This window comes from Trachypithecus francoisi, unplaced genomic scaffold (assembly GCF_009764315.1).
Source record: "Trachypithecus francoisi isolate TF-2019V2 unplaced genomic scaffold, Tfra_2.0 Lachesis_group6, whole genome shotgun sequence".
NCBI lineage: Eukaryota > Metazoa > Chordata > Mammalia > Primates > Cercopithecidae > Trachypithecus > Trachypithecus francoisi.
Window position 1 is genome coordinate 89239633 of NW_022681471.1, and position 24971 is coordinate 89264603.

Consider the following 24971-nt stretch of genomic DNA (forward strand, 5'->3'; position numbering starts at 1 on the left):
CCTGTCCTGTGCCCTGGTTAGGGAAGAAGAAAATGTGGTAAATTTGATTGTTATCATGGAGCAGGGTTGTTTTCATCACAGCTGCAATACATTAGCCCAACTGTTGCCTTTGAGGATATTGCTGCATTTCATAAAATCTAGATTGGAGATGAAGGTCGGGAGAGAGGCAGAACAGGAGATAGAAATGGGCAACCAAGTGTGTGTGGTGAGGGGTGAGGGACAGAATGTATAGTTTGGAAACCAACCTAATTGGAACAAATAACTGCCCCCAAATCATAGCACTCCCAACCCTTTTACTCTGAAACTTTGTTTCCATGATATGGTCCCTGAACCACCTGTGTTAGAATCCTTTAGGTGAATTGCTTAAAATGCTAATTCCTGGAGGCCACCACAGAGGTATGAAATCCCAGTTTTAGGGTTGGGGCCTATGAATTTGCATTTTAAACAACTTCCTGGGTAATTCTGATGAGGAGCCACTTTGATTATGAGCTGTTTTCCCAGACTAGTGGTTTCAATAAAAGTTGGATCATGTACCCTTCTCAGAAAGATTTTTTAAGCATGTACCCTCAGCATATGTTGGCAATATATTTATTAATTTCTTATATGTGCTAATGTCCTCATATTTATGCTTTGAAATGCAAGAAATAGAAAAAAATATATAAATGAAATTCTGTGAAGACAACTACCCTAGACTAAAAAATAAATGACCTGTCAAAAAAAAAAAAAGGGCAGATGGTTGAAATCCCATTTCAGGGAGAAGGAAAAAAGAATGGTAAGAGCCCAGTAGAGTGGAAACTTGACCTCATTTTTCTACAAACCCAGAACTCCTCCAGAATGAAGAAAAAGGGAACTGACCGTAAAGGTTTCAAGGTGAATATCAATAACCCATTAATCCTTAATCTTTGGATACCAAAAAGTGAAAAACTGATTGGACAAGGCTGAAGGGCGTTGGCCAGGCACCCAGTTGAAGTAGAAAGCAGCATTTTATGAAAGCACCTACATGAGACAAGCACCTCATCTTTTGAGATGTGCAGCTAAGGACAGCATTGACAAGGCACCAGCTTTGATCAAAGCAGCAAAGCTCCATGCAGCTCATGAAGTGTGGTGCTCTTTAAGCACCGTAGGGTAAATCAGCCCAGTAATAGAATTAGGAAGCTTGATAAGGATGAGCAGAACAAATAATTTCCATTAGCTTGCGCTACCCCCAAAGAATATGCAATTTAGGTAAAAACAACAGACTTGCTATGCAAACACAGCCTCGAGATAAATCCCAGCCCGCTCCCCCTCCCTCCACCACACAAAAACCCCAATCAGATTCTGGAGCAATTGGACAGCTGCTGACTGCTTTACCTGCTCTGCTACTCATTGTTCCCATTGCCTGGCAACCTGGGCTGCGAGATTACAGTAAAAGAGATCTAACTTGTCTTCTTTTCCATAGTCACACAAACCTGCATTTATTTCACACTGAAGAAATACGTACTGAGCACCCACTGTGTGCCAGGCACTGTGCTGGATACTGGTGATATAGTGGTGAACTTTACATAGCCTTCACCCTCAATATGGTTATGTGGAAGGGGCAGACAAGTAAGGAGTAGTGTGCTAGGAAAATTAATGGGTGCTGTTAGAGGAGAGTCTGGGCACCTATCCCATCCTTTGGGGGAATCAGGGAAGGCTTCCTGAAGGAAATGATATCTCAGTGGAAATCTGAAAGTAAGTCAGATAAAGACAGGGAAAGAGAGGATAAAGAGGAAACAGAGCATGTAAAGGCAAAAAGAAGTGTGGGAGGTGTAGGAAAGGCAGAATTTTAAGGAACCTTACAAATCCTAGTAAGGGGTCTGTATTTTATGAATAATGTAGGCTTCAAGCAGAAAAATGTATGACAAAATCAGATTTCTGCTTTTTCTGTTTACTAATTTTTAATTGAAAAAGTAATAAATGCATTTAGTGTACACACACACACACACACATACACACACACAATAAGAGAATCTCACCCCAAACCATCAGTACAACTCTTCTTCACAAGAGACATTACTGGCAGTTTGTTGTGTATCCTTCCAGAAAAGTAACGTGTGTATGTGTATACATTCTTTTTTACAAAAATGGGAACATATTGCACATCTTTTCTATTCTACATCCTGCTTTTTTTATTCTACTGATTATTCTATGTTACACATAGATCTATTGCATCACCTTTAACAGCTACATAGTATTCCATATATAGATATTCCCTATTTTATTTAACTAGTCCATTGAAGGGCATTTAGATGGTTTCCAGTCTTTTGTGATTACATACAAATCTACAGTGAATATCCTTATGGATGTCTCTTTGTGTTCTTGTTGAATGTGTCTGTAGGATAAATCCCTAGAAGTAGAACTACTGGGTCAAAGGATATGCACATTTTACCTTCTTTGCCTTCCAAATTGCCCTCCCTAGGAGTTATGCTAATTTCAACTCCCACCAACAGCGTATAAGATCACCTGTTTCCTTATATCCTCATTAATTCTTTACCTTTTTTATTTAAAAAGTTTCATTATTGTTTGGATTTGCATTTTTAAAATTTTAAGTGAGATCGAACACCTTTTGGTAAATTGGTAAGTCATTTGTATTTTTCTGTGAACTATACCTTTTTTTCCCTATGGAGTTATTGGTCCCTTTTATTGATTGGTAAGCATACTTCACATATTAAGGATATTTAGTCTTAGTTGTATATGTTACAAATATTTTTCCCAGTATATCTTCACTTTTAGACTTTATGGTGTTTTTTCTGGACATAATTTTTTAAGTTTTAGGAAGTCAAATTTATCAACTTTCCCTTATTACTTTTATGTTTTGTGTCTTACTTAGAAAGAACTTGTCCTGCCAAGATTATTTTATAGTTTTTAAAATGTTTTCTTCTAGTACTTTTATGGTATTTTTTTGACAGTTGAGTCTTGATACATCTAAACTTCATTTCAGTGTAAAAAGTGATATGATGATTCAGCTTTATTTTTGTCTCAATGGCTATCCAGTTGTTCTAAAACTATGTATTGAATAATTCATCCTTCCCCTACTATTTGAAATGCTTCATCACAAGCTAACTTCCCTTATGCATTTGAGTTGACTTCAGTGTTCTAGTGTTCTCTGTTTTATGCCATGGATCTACCTTTCTATTTGTAAGACTGCCTTATTTACTGCTGACTTTAGAAATTATTTCAATAATTGGTAGGGCTGGTCTTCCCTCTTTCATTACTCTACTTTTTCCATACTGTTCATAATAATTCTTACGATTTTATTTTTCCCATATGAAATTTACAATAATGTTCCAAAATGCAATCTGTTGACAATTTTATTGAGTTCCTATTAATTTTATAGATTCACTTAGAGTTGGCATCTTAACAATGTTGAGTCGTCGTCACTAGGAAATTGTGAGTCCTTTCATTTATGTGCATCTAGTTTTATGTTTCTCAATAAGTTTTAAAGTTTTTGCGTATAGATCCTGCATATATCTTGTTAGGTTTATTTCTATGCATCTTATCTTTATACTTGCTGCAGTAAATGTGATTTTCCCCTCCATTATATATTCTAACTAATTGTTGCATCTATATAGAAAAGATGATTTCTATATATGAATTTTGTACCCTGACACCTTACTGAATTTTCCTGTTGTTGGTATTCATTTTTAAATCGTTTATGATGAGGCTGCGCTCAGGGGTGCATGCCCGTAATCCTAGCACTTTGCAAGGCCGAAGTGGGTGGATTGCTTAAGGCCAGGAGTTTGAGACCAGCCTGGGCAACATGACAAAACCTGTCTCTACTAAAAATACAAAAATTAGCTGGGTATGGTGGTGCATGCCTATAGTCCTAGCTACTTGGGAGGCTGAGGCACGAGTATCGCTTGAACCTGGGAGGCAGAGGTTGCAGTGAGCAGAGATCATGCCACTGCACTCCAGCCTAGGTGACAGAACTGGACTCTGTCTCAAAAAATAAATTTCTGATGAATTTTCCAGATAAATAATTGTGTCATCTATACATAATGAGAAGATACCCCTTCTTCCAATGTGTGCATCTTTATTTTGTCAAATTGCACTATTGCTTTCAGAACAGTATTAATATTAGTGGGGAAAGTGGGCACCTTTGCCGTGTTCTTGTTTTTAATAGGTATACCTCTAGTGTTTTGCCATTAAGCACATATGGACTTTTGACTTAAAAAAAAAAAAGTCTGATGATAATGATGGTATTATGGAAATAGACATCTTTTTCTGTTAGGTTTTTTTTAAAATCTGGAAATGATGTTGAATTGCTATCAAATACATTTTAGCATTAGGGAAATTGTTATGTACCTTTTATCCTTTGATTTATTAATGTTGTCAATTATATCAGTAGATTTTTTATTACTGAACCAGTCTTACATTTCTAGGATGAACCCCACTTGATCATGGTGTATTATATTTCTTAACATCCTCTTAGATTCTGTTTGCTAATATTTTATTTAAGATTTTTGCATCTGTATTCTCAGATGAGATTGGTCTCTAGTTTGCTTTTCTGTTCTGTTTGCTGGGTTTTAGTATCAATATAATGCAAGAATCTTTTCTTCTCTCTCTATTCTCTAGATTTCCAGATTCTAGAAAGTGTAAATAACATTGGTTTGATTTTTTTTCCTTGAAGGTTGGTAGAATTAACACAAGACTATGTGATTGTGCTATTTTTTGGTCAGATTTATACTTTTTTCCCCTATGGTAACTGGTGGGTTTATATATTCTCATTTTTCTGCAATCAGTTTTGGTAATATTTGTTTTGTAGAGAAATACCTTAAGTTTTCACATTTGTTTTATGGGATACAACAAAGTATTTTCTTACCCTTTTCATTTACTCTGTAACTGTGGTTATTTCTCAATTTCTAATTTTGTGCGTTTGGGTGTTTTTTAAATTAGATTAGCAAGTGGTTAACCTGTTTCATTGTTTTTTTATTTTCTTTTCAGGAATTGGTTTTGGCTTTAATTATTCTATCATTTGTTTTCTAGTATATTAATTTCTGCCATTAGTTTTATTATCTTTCTGCTTGTTTTAGGTTTATTTTTATGATTCTTTTCTTCTTTTGTTAAATGCTTAATTCATTTATTTTTATTCGTTCTTACATACTAATATAAGTATTTAAGGCTACAAGTTTCTCTTTTTCTTTTTTTTTTTGAGACAGAGTCTTACTCTGTCAACCCGGCTGGAGCACTGGAGTACATTGGCGTGATCTCAGTTCACTGCAGCCTCCGCCTCCCAGGTTCAAGCAATTCCCCTGCCTCAGCCTCCCGAGTAGCTGGGATTACAAGCGCATGCCACTACCTCTGGCTAATTTTTCTATTCTTAGTGGAGACAGGGTTTTATCATGTTGTGCAGCCTGGTCTGGAACTCCTGGCCTCAAGTGATCCGCCCACCTCAGCCTCCCAAAGTGCTGGGATTACAGGAGTGAGCTGTCACACCCGGTCTACAAGCTTTTCTTTAACTACTGCTTTAGTCAACCATATCCTCTAGCTTCTGATATTTCCATTGTTGTCATTTTCTAGGTATTCAACAATTTCAGATTAGATTTTCTCTTTGACTAAAGTGGAAGAATTTTTTCCCACTTTATTTTCTACATGCTAAAGATTTTAATTTTCATTTTGTTATTAATTTCTAGTGTTACCATATTGTCATTAGAAAATATGGTCTGTATTACTTCCATTTTCTGGCTCAGTATATAGCCAATTAAAAATATGCTCATGGACCCCTGATTAAAAAAATATAGTCTGTTTCAGTATATGAAGAAATTTAGACTTTCTCATTATCTTAGTTTTTCACTGTCATGATCTGTCATCAGCTGAAACAGTCTCATATTTGTTTCTACTTGTTTTCTTTTTTTTTTTTTTTTTTTTTTTTTGAGACGGAGTCTCGCTCTGTCGCCCAGGCTGGAGTGCAGTGGCCGATCTCAGCTCACTGCAAGCTCCGCCTCCCGGGTTTACGCCATTCTCCTGCCTCAGCCTCCCGAGTAGCTGGGACTACAGGCGCCTGCCACCTCGCCCAGCTAGTTTTTTGTATTTTTTAGTAGAGACGGGGTTTCACCGTGTTAGTCAGGATGGTCTCGATCTCCTGACCTCGTGATCCGCCCGTCTCGGCCTCCCAAAGTGCTGGGATTACAGGCTTGAGCCACCGCGCCCGGCATCTACTTGTTTTCTACCTTTGCATTTCCTGTAGATTTTGCTTTAAGAATTTTTATGCTATGTTTTTTGGTGCATAAAAGATCAGAGGAGGTAGATCTTCATCACGTGTTCTAGTTGTTAACATTATAGTGCCCATCTTTGTCTTATTTGTTGTATTTTGCCTTTAATTCAACTTATGTATTAAATGAGTATCATAATTTATTTTTTCTTTAATTTTGACCATAATTCCTTGTTAAACATATTTATTGAACACCTACTGTGTGCCAGGCACCAGAACCTATGAATGACACAGACAAGATCCTGCCCTCATGGAGCTTACATTTTAGTTAGAGATTGGAACAGAAAATAATCGAGTAAAAATAGGTATGTGATATGATATTAGGTGGGGATGAAGATGAATACTCAAAAAATGAAGTAGAATAAGGATAATTAAATATAAGTTGCCTCTATTTTTGATAAACTAGTCAGGAAAGGCTTCTCTGCCCGGTACACATTTGTCAATTTTTTACTTTCCACTTGTCCATCACCTTTGTGCGTGTGTGTGTGAGAGAGAGAGAGAGAGAATATGCCAGGTGGAACAGTTTGCACAAAAGGGATTGTTACAATCTTAATGATCTATAGGTTTGCAAAGGCCCAAATAAGAAAATAGTGGGTATGTCTGGATATGAATTTCTGGTCCACATGAGTGGTGAGCTGACCAGAATGGGGGTGGGATAAGAGGAGAATCAAGGACATTTTGCCTTCCATTCTGTCTGAGTTTGGCTATCATTATGTGTATTCTTATTTTTTAAAGAAATATTTCCAATCTTCATCATGATTATTGAATGGATATTCTGTATGATGATTTAATTGAACCCCTGGAATTTCCTGTCACTGGGCAGGACTTAGCATGATGCTGATTGCTCACAGGCTACAGCAGGAAACTGGATCTTGTGGCTTAGAGGGCTTAACTCTTTATACTCTGAGACTAAAGAGATGTCTTTTAGCTTTAGTCAGTCTTTATTATACAGAAGTTTGAATTTTTATGTATATTCCAATAAACCTGGACTTATTTGGAGATTTTCTTCTATGCTTATGAGAATCTTATTTCACCTCATAATGATAGTCTTTTTAATTTTCTGATAGTTTTTCTTATGTTATATATGTGCATAATATATACACATATAACATATATAATATATTAAAATTATATATACACATACACATATACACACACACACACACATATCCATGACTCTTGATCTGGAATTTATTTTGGTATATAATATATGATGCAGCTCCAAAAAGCACTGCTTTGCAGTTATCTCAAAAAGATTTATTAAGTAATATTTCTTTATCTCCTTTTTGGGGGAAGATTATGTATATGACGTTTTTATAGGTAGTCTGCTTTGTTTCTGAATTTTGTATTCTGTTTTGTTGATCAATAACACACTGTTTTAATTACAATTATTTTATAATATACTTTATCCCTTACTTACACCCTCCCCCATTTCTTCTGTAGCAGAATACTCTTTAATATTATATCCTGCTTTCGTTACAAGTTAATTTTCTAAAAATTCTGTAGTCAAATGTAGTTTAAAAATTCCTATTGAGAATCCTGATTGGAATTGCATTAGAAGGAGTTTTGTTGTTGTTGTTGTTGTTGTTTGAGACAAGATCTTACTCTCTCACCCCAGCTGGAGTACAGTGGTGCAATGATGGCTCACTGTAGCCTCAACCTCCCAGGCTCAAGCTATCTTCCCATCTCAGCCTCCCGTGTAGCTGGGACTAAAGGCACACACCATCATGCCCAGCTAATTACAAGAAAAAAAAAATTAGAGACAGGGTCTTGCTATGTTGCCCAGGGCAGTCTTGAACTCCTAGACACAAGTGATCCACCCACCTCAGCCTCTCAAAGTGCTGGGATTACAGGCATAAGCCACTGTGTCTGGCCGAAGGAGATATTTTAAAGCCAAAATAGCAGATAACTATGAATGACCTGTTTGGTGTTTTTTGTTACAAGTATAAAAATATAGAAAGTATATATATCTAATTCATAATACAGGTTGCATCTAGAGAGACAGTAGGGGAATGGAAGTGGAGAGTTATGTGAAGGGTATTATTTCTTCTTAAGAAAAATTCATGAAACATAAATGGCAAGGTGTTCAAACTTACTAAGTCTGGGTGATAGGTAGAACATGGGTATTATAGCAATCAATCTCTGTACATTTCTAAATATTCGATTTTTTTTTTTTTTTTTTTTTTTGAGACGGAGTCTCGCTCTGTCGCCCAGGCTGGAGTGCAGTGGCGCGATCTCTGCTCACTGCAAGCTTCACCTCCCGGGTTCACGCCATTCTCCTGCCTCAGCTTCCCGAGTAGCTGGGACTACAGGCGCCCGCCACCACGCCCGGCTAATTTTTTTTTTTGTACTTTTAGTAGAGATGGGGTTTCGCCTTGTTAGCCATGATGGTCTCGATCTCCTGACCTAGTGATTCGCCCACCTCGGCCTCCCAAAGTGCTGGGATTACAGGGGTGAGCCACCACGCCCGGCCAAATATTCGAAATTTTTATAATGAAAAAACAAAAACAACAGATGAGGCAGGATAACCAGGCTTGTACACCCCAGGAAACAGCATATGAAATCTGACTCCTATAAACAGACTGGGGTAGTGTGTGTGTATCCAGACTTTGGAGCTAAACTCTTCAAGTTCAGATCCAAGCTCTACCACGTACTAGCTTTATGACCCCAGGTAAGTTACTTAAATGCTCTGTGCCTCAGTTTCCCCAACTGTAAAATCAGTGCAATAGTAATAGCTACCTCCTAGGGTTATTGTAAGGATTAGATAAGTGAAGACATGGAAAACACTTAAACAGTGCCTAGTATTTAGTATATGCTCAGTAAGTGTTAGCTATCATTATTATATTATTATTATTATTATTACATTTACTACACATACTACATTGTTTTGTGGACATTTTAAATTTTATATAAATGTTGTCAACCAAACTATGGGCCTAGCTGCAACTTGCTTGTTTTTCTCAGTACTCATCTGATGTTTTGCAGGGAAATGGCTCATTCCAAGAATAGCTTTTCATGGGCAACCCCTTTCCATCCTTGCCTTGAGAACCCAGCACTGGACTTGTCAAGCTACCGAGCAATTTCTTCTCTTGACCTCCTTGGAGACTTCAAACATGCTTTGAAAAAATCAGAAGAAACTTCAGTTTATGAGGAGGGAAGCTCCCTTGCCTCCATGCCCCACCCACTGCGCAGCCGTGCCTTCTCAGAGAGTCACATCAGCTTGGATCCCCAAAGCACCCGGGCCTGGGGGCAGCATAGGAGGGAGCTCTTTAGCAAAGGCGATGAGACCCAGTCAGATCTTCTCGGAGCCAGGAAGAAGGCCTTTCCTCCTCCTCGCCCTCCTCCTCCCAACTGGGAGAAGTATAGGCTCTTTCGTGCAGCCCAGCAGCAAAAGCAGCAACAGCAGCAACAGCAGCAGCAACAGCAGCAGCAGAAGCAACAGGAGGAGGAGGAGGAGGAGGACGAAGAAGAAGAAGAAGAGGAAGAAGAGGAGGAGGAGGAGGCAGAGGAGGAGGAAGAGGAGCTGCCACCCCAGTATTTCAGTTCAGAAACCTCTGGTTCCTGTGCTCTCAATCCTGAGGAGGTCCTGGAGCAGCCACAACCCCTCAGCCTTGGCCACCTGGAGGGCTCGGGACAGGGTTCACAAAGTGTCCCAGCAGAGCAAGAATCATTTGCACTCCATTCCAGTGACTTCCTGCCTCCAATAAGGGGTCACTTGGGATCTCAACCTGAGCAGGCTCAGCCCCCTTGCTACTATGGCATTGGTGGGCTTTGGAGGACATCGGAACAGGAAGCCACTGAATCCACCAAGTAAGTACATATGAAAGATATGAGGCCCCTGAAGAGGCAGGCAACACAAGTTTGAATTTTACCTCCACCATTTACTAACTGGATGACCTCAGGCTGGCCAATTAAACTGCTCCCAGCCTCAGTTTTCTTACCTGGAAAATGGGTATAATGATACTTGCATCACATGATTGTTGTGAATATTAAGATAATCTGCATAAAGGATATAGCTCCATGCTTAGCACATAGTAGATACTCAGTAAATATCGTGTTCTTATCCCTAAATATCTTTATTAAAATACTGTACTTTTCCTTAGTGTGTCTTCACAGTATCCATCACCATCAATTTCTGGCCCCTGATCTCAAAGGCATTGAACACTTGTTGCCTGTACTAGGTCTTTCCCAGAAACTGGCTTGGGCATTTTTTCTGTCTTTCTCTTCTGATTGCCCTCCAGATAAGAGGCCAGCTCACAACTGACCTGCCTCTGCTCTAGGACAAGTAGCCTGGGCTTCTAAACTCTTCCCCCAACAACCGCCAGCATCACAGGTATTCCTGGGACTGGGTGCTTTATGCCTTGATAATTCCTTACAATCGTTAAGGACGTTCTTTTTCTCTTCCACTTTCTCCCCTCCTTGTTTACCTGCCTCTTTGCATTCACATGGGTGGGTAATAGGTGGTATTTGACAGGGTGAGCTGCCTGGGCAGGGAGGCCAAAGAAAGAGTGTGTTCTGGCAGCAGAACTGCCAGTGTTTGTTCACTCCACTGAGCCAGTTGTCATCTGCATGCCCTATAGTGCATGACTGGTTTTTTTAAAATTTATTTTGCTCCAAAGCAAAAGCTCCAGGACCATCACTGCTATTATTGCTCAGTGCTCCGGCTGTCACCGGCTCCGCCTGCTCTCCTGTGGAGAGCTCAGCCCATTCTTTGCTAGGGCTGAGGTTCGGGAGGCAGGTGGCTTATGAGTGCTTTCTTTAACTCTCTTTATAGCAGGAATTTGCCTGAGACTTGTTGCGGTTAGAAGTACCTTGTTATCGTGTCTTTTATTGACAGACAAATCTGTGAATTGGCTATCTGGAGCTAGTTGATCAGTTTTCCAGCCCAAGATGCCATAAGCACAGCATTTACAGGGCCTGGCTCCCAGGCACTGTGTAAGAATCCGTCCGTAGATCCCGTGTGGCTGCTTCTCAAGCTGTTCTTCTACCTGGGGAGCATTCTCACTGTAATTAGAAAACATTTTGTGAAAAATACCTGTGATTGTTATCTATCATAGCAGGGAAAAGGGAAAATGACCTCCAAATAGTAGGCACTTAACAAATATTTAAGAAGAAAGAACAAATAAATGAATGGATGAACATTTATTAGTATTTATTATATACCAGATACTGCTAGACGTATGTGTCCATTATTTCATTTAATCCTCCCAATAGCCCTATTAGCCATTATTATCCCCATTTGACAGATGAGGAAACTAACTAATTCCAAGTTACACAGCAAAGATTCAAAGCCAGGGCTGTCTGACTCCAAAGCCCATGCTTAGTTTGCCTTTCTAGGCAGCCTCTCCCAGAGAGATCTTGTTCTTCCCATAGGCCAGGAGTCACAGGGTCCTCTTCTCTACTGTAGGGCAAGGTGTACCAGAGGCAGCAGTTACACGCCCTGGTTCTTCCTTCTTTATGTAGCTCACTTTGACTTAGCACCTTGGCCAGACAGAAAGAAATCACTATTACTAGAGATCTTGTAACTTGCTCCAGAGATTTATTTTTAATGACTATGAGATGTAAGGGAAAACATTTGTTTGCACACAGCTCTGCTTGTGGCTACAAAATCAATTAGATGCTCCTTTGAGTGATGGAAATTTAAGGAACAGCATCATTCCCAACATAGCTAATATTTTTTTGATTGCTTACTATGTGCCATGCATTGTTCTAAGCACTTTGTGTATTAATTGATTTAATCATCAAAGTAAACCTATGAAATAGTTACCATTCATCTTCTCCATTTCTTAGATGAGAAAGGCGAGGCCTAGGGAGATAAAGTAACTTTATCACAAGATCTCAGGTAGCTCACTATGCTTGCTGTATCCTCCCAGGATCTCTGGGCTCTTGAAGAAGATTCTGTTCCAGACCCTAGGAGAGGACAGTGCCCTAGCCAGAAAGAAGCAGCTTTAAGATTTTGTAAGGGACATATAGATGCATAATATTTTGAATCTAAAATGCAAACAAAGACATCCTAATTTCAGCCAAGTTAAACTCTAGTACCTCTATAACCTACATACTATTCCGTTAAAAAATGCTGGGTACACACAGAAGCCAGTTAGTGGAATAATCAAGTATTATTAAGTCTAATAACTCTGATTCAGGTATAGGTATAGCTTGCTTTATGGACTCTATGCATTTCTTCTCAGTGCCCTGTGAAAGGAATCTGATTTTTGCTTTGATGTTTACTATCAAATTCCAATTATGTTCTCATAGATCACCTATAATCCCTTCCCTGTTAATGGAAGTGATAAGGAAAGGATCCCTAGAACATAGTGCCTAATATGATATACTATAATATGACGCAGGGATGTTTATGCTGGGGAACTGAGTCTCCAAGTAGCACATCCTTTTTTTTCCTTTATAACGCCTTCTGACACAGAACTTTCACACGCACCCTAGATATTTTTCTTGTAGATAGGAATTCCCTAAGTTCAGACCTTCATATTTCCTCCAGAATATTCTCTATTATCTGCTAACATAGATATACTCCAGCCAGAAAATTCCTTACATGTAGGCTTTTATATGATCTCAAGTTGTCCCTTTGGCAGGATGGCATAGTGGCATGAAGCACAGATTCTAGAGTCAGGTGGTCCAGGTGCAAATCGCAGGTCTGTCATTTAATGTCTGGTGACCTTGGGGAAGTCACTTTACCTCTTGTTGCCTCATGTTCCTTATCTGTATAATGATTTTCATGAACATTCAATTATATATTTATATACCTGTGTGTGTGTGTATTTATCTTAGGATGGTTTCTGGGGCATGGTAAGTATGGTATGCATGTTAACTAGTATTGTTCTTTTATCAATGTTACAAGCTTGAAACTTACATATAAATGAATTTACCTAGGATAAAGAATATTGGTGTGCCAAACTTTCTTTTGTGTGATGAATTAGGAGACAGCATAACATGAATCAGTAAATAGCTGTGGAGCCTTTTAACCATTATTTTTGACCTTTATCTAAGAACTGCAAATAGCTGCAAAAATGACTAATGAGTTTCTCCTATTTTCCCTTTCAAACAGCTAGAGGTTAGTGAAGGGGTAGTGACACAGACAGGTGGAGGATGGGAGTGGCTAGCAGGCAGTGAGAATATAGTGAGGGTGGACCACTCCCTAGCATAAACCATGGGCGAAATTATTTGCCCCTCCGTCGCTGAGACCTGACATTGTAGCATTTCTCTCTACTTCCTTCCTCATACCAGACCGGAAGCTTTGATGGCAGAAGAGGCCAAACCCAAGCCAGCATGGAACCAGAACTACTTTTTTTCCTGAGGAGAAGTTCTATTTCATGAGCTGGGGCTCTGAGAAGCAATGCCTCAGCCCCACAGGCTTTGGTGAACCCAAGACAACAGGGTCTGCTGCTACACTTGTCAAGTCCCTGGGTGCCAACTGGTTCCATTTTTTTCCCCATTTCATTCTACAACCATGGAGGAGGCAAGAGCCATTGGGAATATGCCAGAAGTGGAGAGATGCTATCCCTTTTCAGGCTGAAGGCCTGCCCTACAGCAGGCAGTGTCAGAAGAGCTCATGAGATATGTGCTGGGCGGTGACAAGTCCCTGACAGGGTGCTAACTACAGCCTCCAACGTGGTGGCCACTGTTGAGGTCACGGGTGACCTCTTTGCTGTGGGAGATCTGTAGCAGAGGGTCCATTTCAAGTAGGAGTGGCATTGGAAAAGAGAAAATGATGCGAGTGTCCAGGAAGGCCACAGGGTGCCTTTGTAAGCAAGAAGACTAGATAGAGCCAGGATGGGTTGAGATCCAGGGGTAGGTCTGAGGGAGGCCAACAGGCTTGGAGAACCAATAGCTAAGGTCTCAGATACTTCTCTACCACCTAGCTCCTACTTTGGGATCCACATACTGGGGCCATGCACCAAAGGGATGGTGATCAGAAGTCCAGAACTTTTAGGGCCTGCCAGTTTTTCTGGATTTTAATTGAGTGTTAATGACCAAACCATATGATCTCGAAAGAAGTCCCCCTAGCCGATGAAGTCAGGGGCATGGAAATAGCCTTCTAAGTTCTTAAAACTTGCCTTTACTTAACTCCAGTTTGCCTTCATGTGGCCTGTTTACATTTGAACAGTGCCTTTTCCATTTTTCTCAGCTCCTTGGTGAAGCAGGGTTCCATTTTTCAGGTGGAGAAAGTAAAAAGCAGAAATGTCAGCAATCTCTCAGCAGAGGTGCTCAAATGGTCATTCTTTCTTTCCACAGACAAGAGTTTCAGCCCTTTTCGCCTCCTCCAGGGGCCCCAGGAATCCCTACCTCTTACTCGGCTTATTACAATATTTCTGTGGCCAAGGCAGAGCTGCTGAACAAACTGAAAGACCAACCTGAGATGGCAGAGATTGGCCTAGGAGAGGAGGAAGTTGACCATGAACTGGCTCAAAAAAAGGTAAAGTGTTTTGATGTGCCCTAGAGATTTTCAGAATTTAGCTTGAATGTGTCTAGAGGATGACCAGCCTTCTACACTCTCTAGAACATCTTGCATTCCCATATTTTCAGTATGGAAATCATACAGCCTCTCTGGGTTTCTCACAGATCCAATTCCAGTCTATTTTTGATCCAGTCAATAATAATAATAACAGTCATAATCATCATTATTGTCTCTGTGATCCTTAGAACAACCCAACAAGGGCCGGGCGCGGTGGCTCATGCCTGTAATCCCAGCAGTTTGGGAGTCCAAGGTGGGTGGATCACCTGAGGTCAGGAGTTTGAGACCAGCCTGGCCAACACGGCGAAACCCCGTCTCTACTAAAATACAAAAATTAGCCAGGCATGGTGGCGGGCACCTGTAATCCCAGCTACTCAGGAGGCTGAGACAGGAGAATCGCTTGAACCCAGGAGGCAGAGGTTGCAGTGAGCTGAGATCGCGCCACTGCACTCCAGCCTGGGCAACAAAGAGTGAAACTCCGTCTCAAAAAAAAAAAAAAAAGAACAGCCCAACAAGGCAGATATTATTATCCCTTTTTTACTAGTTGAAGGGACTAATTTGCCCAGGGGTTACAGACTAAATGGTAGATCCAGCACTTGAAGTCAGGACTGTCTGAATTTCTACTCTACAGTACATGCTGTCTCTCTGAATTAAGCCAGCCTTGTAAGTAAGTCACTACCCAGAGCACATCAGAGTTTCTGCCAGTGGGCTCTTCTAACCAATGGCAGTGCCATTGATTTTTGTTCTTTGTGCAACTTTCTGGGAGACAGAAGAGACTAAAATAAGGACAAATTATAGGCTGGCAAACTTTAGTATTTATTTGCAAGGATAGTCAATTAGTCTTAAAAGTACAAAATAGTTAAGTGGAGATGATGATGTTGTTGTTGTTCCAAGCTTTCCTTTCTTTGTCTAAGTACCACTAGTCTGGTTTTCTAATCGAATTCTTGGAATCACTTTCCCCTCCCTGCACTTACCTATTGTATTTCATAAGCAAATAGGTTGTCATGGCAACCGCAAAGGCTCAATTTACCTCTTTGTGGACATCTGAACTCATTGTAAATTGTTCTTCTGCCCATATTTCTTTCAGGACATGACCCGTAGGAAGGTAAAGGGCCATTTGCAAGAGTCCTTCCTCCAATTTCCCATCTGAAGCAAAATGTCAGGGGAAGAATTGGAAGCACGGTGATGTTAAAGTTTTATTGATGCAGATGTCTGCTTCCTTGGATTTCATGTTCCCTGAGCAGGGGTACTCCTAGCTTACTCAGGGCTTGGCCTCTACGGGGACAAACCTAATAAAAGAAGTCTGACCAGGAAAAGAGAAAGATGATCAGAAATGGCAGAGCACAGAACAACAGAAAGTGAACTCAAGTGATTGTGGGTGGGTTATGACAGTTTTTGTCTCTGAGGAAGAAAGGTGAGGAATGTCACCAATTTGTGATGTCCCAGAGAAAACAACTCAGCTCTGGCTGGATCTGTGATGACTCCACAGCTCTATCTACCATACTTCCCCAGGATTGAGGTTCAGGTTATAGAGCACAAGTTCCAAGAAATAAAGGGCTCTCTCCACTTTTATCCTTCCATCTATCCCTGGAGCCTGGGGACTGGGGTGGGAAGGTGATTTTCCAAGTGGATCATTTTCCAGATGGCCCCCAGCCATCCTTTGTCCCCAGCATTGACTTTTATTTGGGAGAGCAGATGGTGGGAATATAACTGGTAGCCTCTTGGCATCTAATTGTGTTGCCTTATTCATATCACTGATCCCCAGTTCCCAGTGGGTTTTGGAATTTTCCCCAGATGCAAACCTATTATACTTCAGACTGAGATCATGGTGATCTCCTGACTTTTGAAGAACTCTGAAATATGACAACAGGTCTTGGAACCTGGGGGAGGCTTTCTTAGTCTTGGTCACTTGGACATCTCTAAATAAACTACTAGAGAGGAATACATTCCAGAAAACTACAAGCCTGTGGTCCCAGTGCTGGGCTAGAATAAGATTAAAACATACGCTGAAGCATACTCCTATGTACAAGATACTATTCTAAACACGTGACATGTGTTAGCTTATTTAATTCTCACAACAACTCTATGAGGTAGGTCCTCTTGTTTTCCTAGTTTTTAGATGTGGAAATTGATGTGCAGAGAGGTTGAGTAATTTGCTCAAGGTTGTATATAATACCACTACTTTGCAGCAGAGCGGGAGTTCAAACTCTGGTAGTCTGGCACTGGAGTCTCTGTGCTCTTAACCACAAAGCAATACTGGCTACAGAGGCTATGGGCAGCCTAGGACAGGGCCATTCTTGTCATAACCTTGCAGCTAGACGAGTATCTATTAGTTTGGAGTATGTTGTAGAACTAATATAGTAATAATAATAGCATTAGTAAACATGCGTTGTGCATTTAAGTGCCAGTCATAATACTAAGTCTTTTACTTATGTGGTTTCATTTAACCATCAGAAAATCTCTGGAGTTGAGGAGGTATCCACTTTACAGATGAGGAAACACAAGTCTTAGTGGGATTAGGTATCTATCCTAAGGCCATAGGGTTTGGAGGTGGAATTGGAATTCAGATGTCCCTGATTCTAAAACTCCACTGTACTTCCCTGTGACTGTACTCACCTATAGGGGAGACAAATCAGAAGACACAGACAGCACTTCCCTTAAGAAACTTATAATCAATAGCAGGTGAGGGATCAGACACACACATAGAATAGAAAGTGAGGAACTTCAAGTTACACTATAGGGTTCTAATTCTAAATACTTAAAAGCGCAGACCAAAAAAGATCACTGAGAGAAGACTTACAGAGGAGGGCTTCCTGTGGGGGAGGGGAGGGGCAGAGCTGTCCCCTGAAGAAATTTAGGAATAACCAAAATGAAAAAAGAGATAAAGAGTAGGTGGAACTGCATAAGCTACTCAGGAACACAGAATGAGCGTTGTGAACACAGAGAGAGTGGGGAGCTAATTCTGAAAGGCTCTGAGGAGGGACATTAGAATGGCAAGGTGGGGCCAGACTGAGTAATAAATAATAGCAGCCTAGCTTTTATGCACCACTTACTATAGGCCAAGCACTTTGCATGCGTAATCTCATTGACTCCTTATTATGACTCAAGGCAGTGGGTAAAGCAATTATCCCCATCCTACAGATAAAGAAAGTGAAGCTGAATAATGTCGTTACCCAAATTCCCACAGCTACGAAGTGGCAAAGCTATAAGTCAAACCCAGTTGTTATAACTCCAGAACTCACAGTCCTACCAAAAGGCCTCAAAAGCCAAGCTAAGGAAGCAAAGATCTAGCAAAGTGCCATGAACTTGAGAGGTACTTAAATGGATTGAAGGAGAATGAATGAAGTGATAGGCAAATACCTTAGGGCAAATGCTTTTCCATCCTAGGCTCTCACAAGGACTGTAGCTCCTATTTATTAAATAGTCCCAGGAAGGGACTGGGTGCAGAGGCTCACACCTGTGATCTCAGCATTTTGGGAGGCTGAGGGGGACTGATCACTTGAGGTCAGCCTGGCCAGCATCATGAAACCCCATCTCTACTAAAAATACACACACACACACACACAATTAGCCCTGGCATCCGTGACGTGCACTTGTAACCTCAGCTACTTAGAAGGCTGAGACACAAGAATCGCTTGAACCTGGGAGGCAGAGGTTGCAGCGAGCTGAGATGGTGCCACTGCACTCCAGCCTGTGCAACAGAGCGAGACTCCATCTCAAAAAAAAAAAAAAAAAAAGTCCCAGCAAGTATTTATCAAGTTGCATTTGGTAAATGAAACTTAGTGCATGGATACCACTTACCCAATGCCAAAAAGTTTGGTGGTGACATGGAGATCCCTACCAGATGGATAGAAGGCGCTTGCCCAAAAGACTGGAGTTGCTCATGACTTGCCCAAGTTTTCTTTGTTTCCAGTTACTAGGATAGAGCCACCATCTGTTCCTTGGATTCCAAAACAGAGGTTACAGGCACAATCAGTTTCTGTTGATCCCCATTCTCATCCTTTGTCTTCTCCTATTTAATTCCCCTAGATACAGCTTATTGAAAGCATCAGCAGAAAACTTTCTGTCTTGCGGGAGGCCCAGCGAGGGCTGCTAGAGGACATCAATGCCAATTCTGCCCTTGGGGAGGAGGTGGAGGCCAACTTAAAAGCCGTCTGCAAATCCAATGAATTTGAAAAGTACCGCTCATTTGTTGGGGACCTGGACAAAGTGGTCAACCTGTTGCTGTCACTCTCTGGACGACTGGCCCGGGTGGAGAATGCTCTCAACAGCATCGATTCAGAAGCCAACCAGGAGAAGGTAGAGTTGGGGTCTCTGGGGTGTGGGTAGAGGGAAATGCCATTTATTTCTTCTCAGGGCTCCCTCTTTCAAGTTGGGCTACTATGGGAAACAGTAGAACATAGGGTTAAAAGCGTGTGAGCACTGAGGAGGGGCACGGTGGCTCATGCCTATAATCCCAGCACTTTGGGAAGCCAAAGCAGGAAGGTTGCTTCAGTCCAGGAGTTTGAGACCAACCTGGGCAACTTAATGAATCCCCATCTCTACTAAAAATACAGAAATTAGCCTGACGTGGTGGTGCATGCCTATAATCCCAGCTACTCCGGAGGCTGAGGTGGAAGGCTTGCTTGAGCCTGGGAGGCGGAGGCTGCCGTGAGCAAAGATTGTGCCACTGCACTGCAGCCTGGGTGACAGAGCAAGACCCTGTCTCAAAAAAAAAAGAAAGAAAGAAAAGAAAAGAAAAGAAAAAACACGAGTGTGAACACTGGCTTTTAAGTGCCCTGAAATTCTTGCCCTACCATTTATTAGCTGTGTGACTGTGGACAACTCACGTAACGTCACTCTGCCTCAATCTCTTCATCTATAAAATGACATGAACATACTACCTGCCTTATGGGATTATTGTGAGAATTAAATTAGTTTATGTTAATTACATAAAACAGGGCCTGGGACAGGTAAACACTGAATCAATGCTAGCTCCCAGTAGTAGTAGTAGCAGCAGCAGTTTTGCCTCACTCTAGAGTTGGAGGGGTAGGTCTCATCAAGTAGTGAGATTGGAAAGCTATCAGTTTCACAGGTTGGGTCACTATGCATATGCTCCTGAAACAAAATTGCCTCACCTTTCCCTATACAAGTGGCTCTGGATATACCTTTGAATGCACAACAAGAGGCACATATCCACATACATATACATACATACATGGACACATATACTCACACATATCCACTCACACAGACACACACACCATACAGAAAGTACCTCCACAGTGACAGTTGTTCACCAGATGAAAGGGACACAGGTTGGCTTTGTCAGAGCCTTCCTCTACCCCAAACCCAGTGGTGGTCCCTACATTGAAGACAGCCTTAAAGGGATGGAAAGAGGTGATTTCACACCCCCTATCCAGAATTGTTTTCATGTTTACCCTCCTGCTACTGGAAACAAAGGCTTTTGCATGGAGGTGGACTTCAGGGCAGAAAATCTAGGACTGACTAATTAGCAGAATGTGTAGCCGCTTTGTGGCAGCACCTCTGGTGGAGCACTGCTAGGCAGCACTGTTGGACAGATGTCTGGTAATTGGGAGAGCCCTTAATTGGTCCTCTGCTTCCCCAGTTGGTGCTGATAGAGAAGAAGCAGCAGCTGACGGGGCAGTTGGCAGATGCCAAGGAGCTGAAGGAGCACGTGGACCGCCGGGAGAAGTTGGTGTTTGGCATGGTGTCCCGCTACCTGCCTCAGGACCAGCTCCAAGATTACCAGCACTTTGTCAAGATGAAATCTGCTCTCATCATTGAACAGCGAGAGCTGGAGGAGAAGATCAAGCTTGGGGAAGAGCAGCTCAAATGTCTCAGGGAGAGTCTACTCCTGGGGCCCAGCAATTTCTAATTCTACCAGCACTCTGCCACGGCATCCCTGCCCAGCCACAGTGGGAAGTGCTTTCAATCTTTGTTAGCAGTTTCTCAGCAAGTAGATAGCAATTAGCAGTTTGTTCCAGCCCTCTACCCTGGATGTCTCTCACTGCCCCTTCCCTAGCAGTGGTCCTAACCAGCTAGGAGACCCTGGGGAAGCCACAAGCTTCTACCCAAGGGAGCTGCAGCAAGGTGTGATCTTACAACCACACTCTCCTTCCCACAGTTGCCAAGGGCAAGTACTTGCTGCACAGAGAACCAAGGAAGTGCCTTCATTCTGCTTTGTACTAGGACACCAAAGACACCAAGTGCTTATCACCCACCCATATCATCAACAGCCTCTAAAGGCTCAAAGGGAAGCTGCCTTGCAGCTCTACTCTTCCCCAGGGCTTGTGGCCCAGCCATTTCTCACGGAGAGCTGGCTGCCTTGAGGGCATTCACCTGGCACCAGTTTCAGGGCCTCACCCAAGCTTTGCAGGGGAAAGCACAGAGGGAGGAATTACACTGAAAAAATGAAAGCAAAGGTTGAGTACCCCCAGGTGCTCCTTAGGAAGGAACCAGTTTTAAATCAACTCTACCCTTACCTTTCCCAGCAGCAAGTTCAGGGGAAGAGGCCTAGTCTTAGCCCTGGCTAATGTGACCCTCTTCCTGTCCTAAGACTTTGTTCCTACCACCTCTTGTTTCATCTTTCCTTTACATTGCTGGGGGTTAGCCCAGGTGCCTACCCCAGGGCTTCACCATATGGGCCATTAATAGCTCTACTAAAACTGACTTCTAGATATAGGTTTCATTACTGGGGGAGGGGTTCTTATTGTTATATTTTAAATGGCCTTTTGATTTTATTTATTTTTATGTTTTGATTATTTTTTTTCTTTTTTAACTAATAAGGCGAGAAGAGGGGAGTTGGAGAGGGAAAAGTTAGCCCAGAAGGAAAGCATTTTCTGCAGATCAGCCTGAATCCACCGTGGCTAGGTAAGCAAGTGCCAAGGCATTGAATTGTTCCCACCATAGCTACCAATGTCTAGGAAGGAGTTCTCCCCTTGAACTCAGGGCCTCCCTACTGTGGCCTGGTCTTGTGCTTCCTTTAAAGTCTAAGTGACTGTGAGTTTAGCATTCCCCAGCAGGGTTCAAGTTTTTCTTACTGATTTCTTTTTGAAACCAAAGAAATCTCCTGAAACGGAGAAAGATTCAGCCATTCTCTACCATCTCCAAGCTATGGGATGAGTAGAGGTGAGCTCAGGAGAAACTCCTCTAACCATTGCTTTCTCAGCCTGTGACCTGGCTCAAGGGAACCAAAACCCAAGGTAGCTGGGAGCTCCAGCCAGAGCCAGCTCCCCAGAGCAACTGATGACCCAGCCAGGATCTTAGGCATACAAACAACTAAACTGCTGCTGTTGCCAAGGCCCTGACACCAGTAGCTAGTTTCTCTGCTGGAAAAGCAGCCCTCAGGTGGATGATAGCAAGAAGGGGGTTATGGCCAAATGCTGCCCTGTTATCCAGCTCAGCTCCCTGTTCCTCACTAACTGGGGCCAATCCTTGGTATCACACAACCCAGCCAAGGCCTGGCATCTCTTCTAATTACTGCTGAGTTCCTCAGGGTCCTTGAAGGTCAACTGTAGCAGCAGGGATGTCTCATTCAACCAAAGAATTTGCCAAGGAACTTTTGCTGCTGTTACAAATACTTGTCGTTAGCTTCCATTTCCTCTTCATTGTGTTTGAAAACAATGGGAGAATCTTGGCCAGCAGGTGTCCTGGGGTGGGGGTGGGGTAAGACTTTCTGTGGAGCCCTGGGTTTGCTCTTAGTACTGCTGCCAGAAACACTGTTAGAATGGCAACCCTGCCATTCTTCCCTCCAGTGGAAGATTCTACTTTATTCAGGAAGGCTGGTGGCTTGCAAGGGCGAGGCTTACACAAGCCAGCCAAGATTGAGAAGGTAGGGGAGTGCTTTCAATGGAGGCCATAGTTGTCATCTTTTCTTCTGAGCAGGCTCTAGGACAAAGAATGAGCAAATTGAGATGTCCTCTATTGGGAGGATGAGGCCGGTATGTTTCATCATTCTCAGATTTGTTGGCTAGAACACCTTTTTGGGAATATGGGCCTAGGGAAAAGAATGGTCACTTACCTGGACACTATGGCCGTAGTCTGAGTTTTTCTAGTCAGCATGTGATTGGTTGCACCTTAAGTTTATGACACCAAAAATACTATTAACTCCAGGCCGGGTGCGGTGGCTCACACCTGTAATCCCAGCACTTTGGGAGGCTGAGGCGGGTGGATCACCTGAGGTCAGGAGTTCAAGACCTGCCTGGCCAACATGGTGAAACCCTGTCTCTACTAAAAATACAAAAATAAGCCAGGCGTGCTGGCAGGCATCTGTAATCCCAGCTACTCGGGAGGCTGAGGCAGGAGAATCGCTTGAACCCGGGAGGCAGAGGTTGCAGTGAGCCGAGATCGCGCCATTGCACTCCAGCATGGGGGACAAGAGTGAGGAACTTCGTCTCAAAAAACAAAAACAAAAACAAAAACAAAACTATTAACTCTATTATTTTTGTTCTTAATTCCATCTCAATTACTTTCTAGAGTTGGAATCAGAACACAAGGATGCTCATTTTCACATGGAGGGAAAGTTGCCAAAGCCCTTAAAAAATAACCCCAAAAGTATACCTTGCAGTGAAGCTTGGTAGATAAAGGTGAACTGCTAAACAGACACTGGCGTGCCACATCCTGCCAGGGCAATCTCATTGTGTGTGATAGTGCTGCAAAGCTGCCAGTATTACTTGAAATGCAGTGTCTCTCCCCTGTTCTCAGTTCCTGGACTCAGCCCTCCTCCACGGCCTGCCGGTGAGTAGCAGTTTGGAAGGCAGGCCAAGGGAGGTCCCCAAAGACAGTTATTGGTCTTGACTTCTGCTTTTTCCCTTCAAATACTTATATAGGTCCCATGGGTAATAGGCAAGCATGATGGTTGATAGATAGAGAAGTCAGTGCATGAGTTACTATCACATGTCCCCGCAACCCCTCCTGCCACCTCCCAGGGCTCTGGATAATTGAATCTCCCTGATCCCACAGCTGGAGACTCAGCCAGGATATAGTCGTAAATGCCCAAGTAGAATCTGACAGAATAAGACAGAGACACTGAAAATAAAGCCCTAGAAAGGAAGAAATTGGAAGCAGAGAAAAGGAGAGGTGAAAAGTTAAAAAGCCTCTTTCAAGGTTAGGTTCAGGTTCTGTTTTCCATTTAACCTCGTGTGCCAAAAAGCTGCTCAGGCACACCAGAGCCACATCCTGAACCCAACCCTCCCTGACAGTGCTGCTCTGCCACTAGCAGGCCCCAGATGGAGGAACCTGGGCCCATTTCTGGCCACTTGAACCCATTTGGAGCTTGGTGACTCCCACTGTCTTTGCCAGAGGAGTTTTCTATGCCAATAATATTTCTGCAACAGCATATTATATTATTGAAGATTAGTAGATCTTTTTGGGGGGGTGGGGCAGGGGGCAGTTTCTATAGATGAAGAACCAATGTTGGTTGTACAGCTGTTGGGGGTCATCTATCCCATGTGAAGCTATTCTTTTTCCAAATCTTATTGTTTCTGCATTTGTGTCCTCCACCACTCCCTTCTTGGCTGACATAGATATGCCTGCCAGATTGTCATCAAGGGTCATATTTCAATAAAAGGTGCTAAGGACAAAAAAAAATATCCTGTGTTTTGACTCAGGTGATGTAAGTCTAAAGATTCTGCTGGAAAATACTGGAAAGGAATTTGGTCACCTATCCATAGTCCCTCACAGATAAACATATGACCAGTCCGTTACCCACATCCCTAAACCATTTCCCTGGCCTCTGAGCGATGGTATTGATGCTGTACCATTCATCATCCCCAATTAAGTAGCAGGATCTGCCATAGCCTTTTCAGGGGACCAGCTTTTAGACATCTATTTCAAGAGCATCCTGAGTAGAGGGCACAGAGTTCAAGCCATTGGATATTTCTGTTGTTTTATCACAGTATTGAAGCATGGTATTTTTCTACTTAGAAGGACCTCAGGATCACAGCTCTGCCCTTTAGCTTACGGATATATTTCTTCCTCTCTGGTTACTCAGTGACAACATCACAACCAGTCTAACCCCATGTTTAGAATGCAGAAAAAGTCAACAATGGGTGTAATCTCAGGTATAGACCTAAGCAGTATACAGAGTCCAGTTCTGGAGTCTAGCCTGATCGAAGGTAAGCCATGTTCTTTCTAGACTTCTTCCAATCTTGAATTCTGTCTAGTAGTTTCATCTTACTTCTAGCTGATAGTCCAATCTCACACCTTCACGCTTGGCTCCCTGGAAAGCAAGGGCCTTGCTGATCTGCTCTCCAAGGCAACCTCAAAGAT

The 24971-nt window shown here is 42.2% G+C and overlaps 1 protein-coding gene across 4 annotated transcripts in view; it reads left to right on the forward strand.

Moving 5' to 3' along the window:
* The window catches only part of SHROOM4 (shroom family member 4), a 127305-nt gene that overhangs the window by 86629 nt on the left and 15705 nt on the right, over positions 1 to 24971 (forward strand). For 2 of the 4 annotated variants that reach the window (XR_004434728.1, XR_004434729.1), the window contains exons 5-8: positions 9215 to 10039; positions 14480 to 14660; positions 18729 to 18998; positions 20308 to 21572. Coding sequence is in view for 2 of the 4 variants with exons in the window: in XM_033200959.1 (XP_033056850.1) it covers positions 9215 to 10039; positions 14480 to 14660; positions 18729 to 18998; positions 20308 to 20577 (1546 nt within the window). In the remaining 2 variants the exon portion in view is untranslated. Of the gene's footprint in view, positions 1 to 9214; positions 10040 to 14479; positions 14661 to 18728; positions 18999 to 20307; positions 22934 to 24971 lie in introns of those variants that run through there. The other 2 variants (XM_033200959.1, XM_033200960.1) reach the window with 1 other exon arrangement.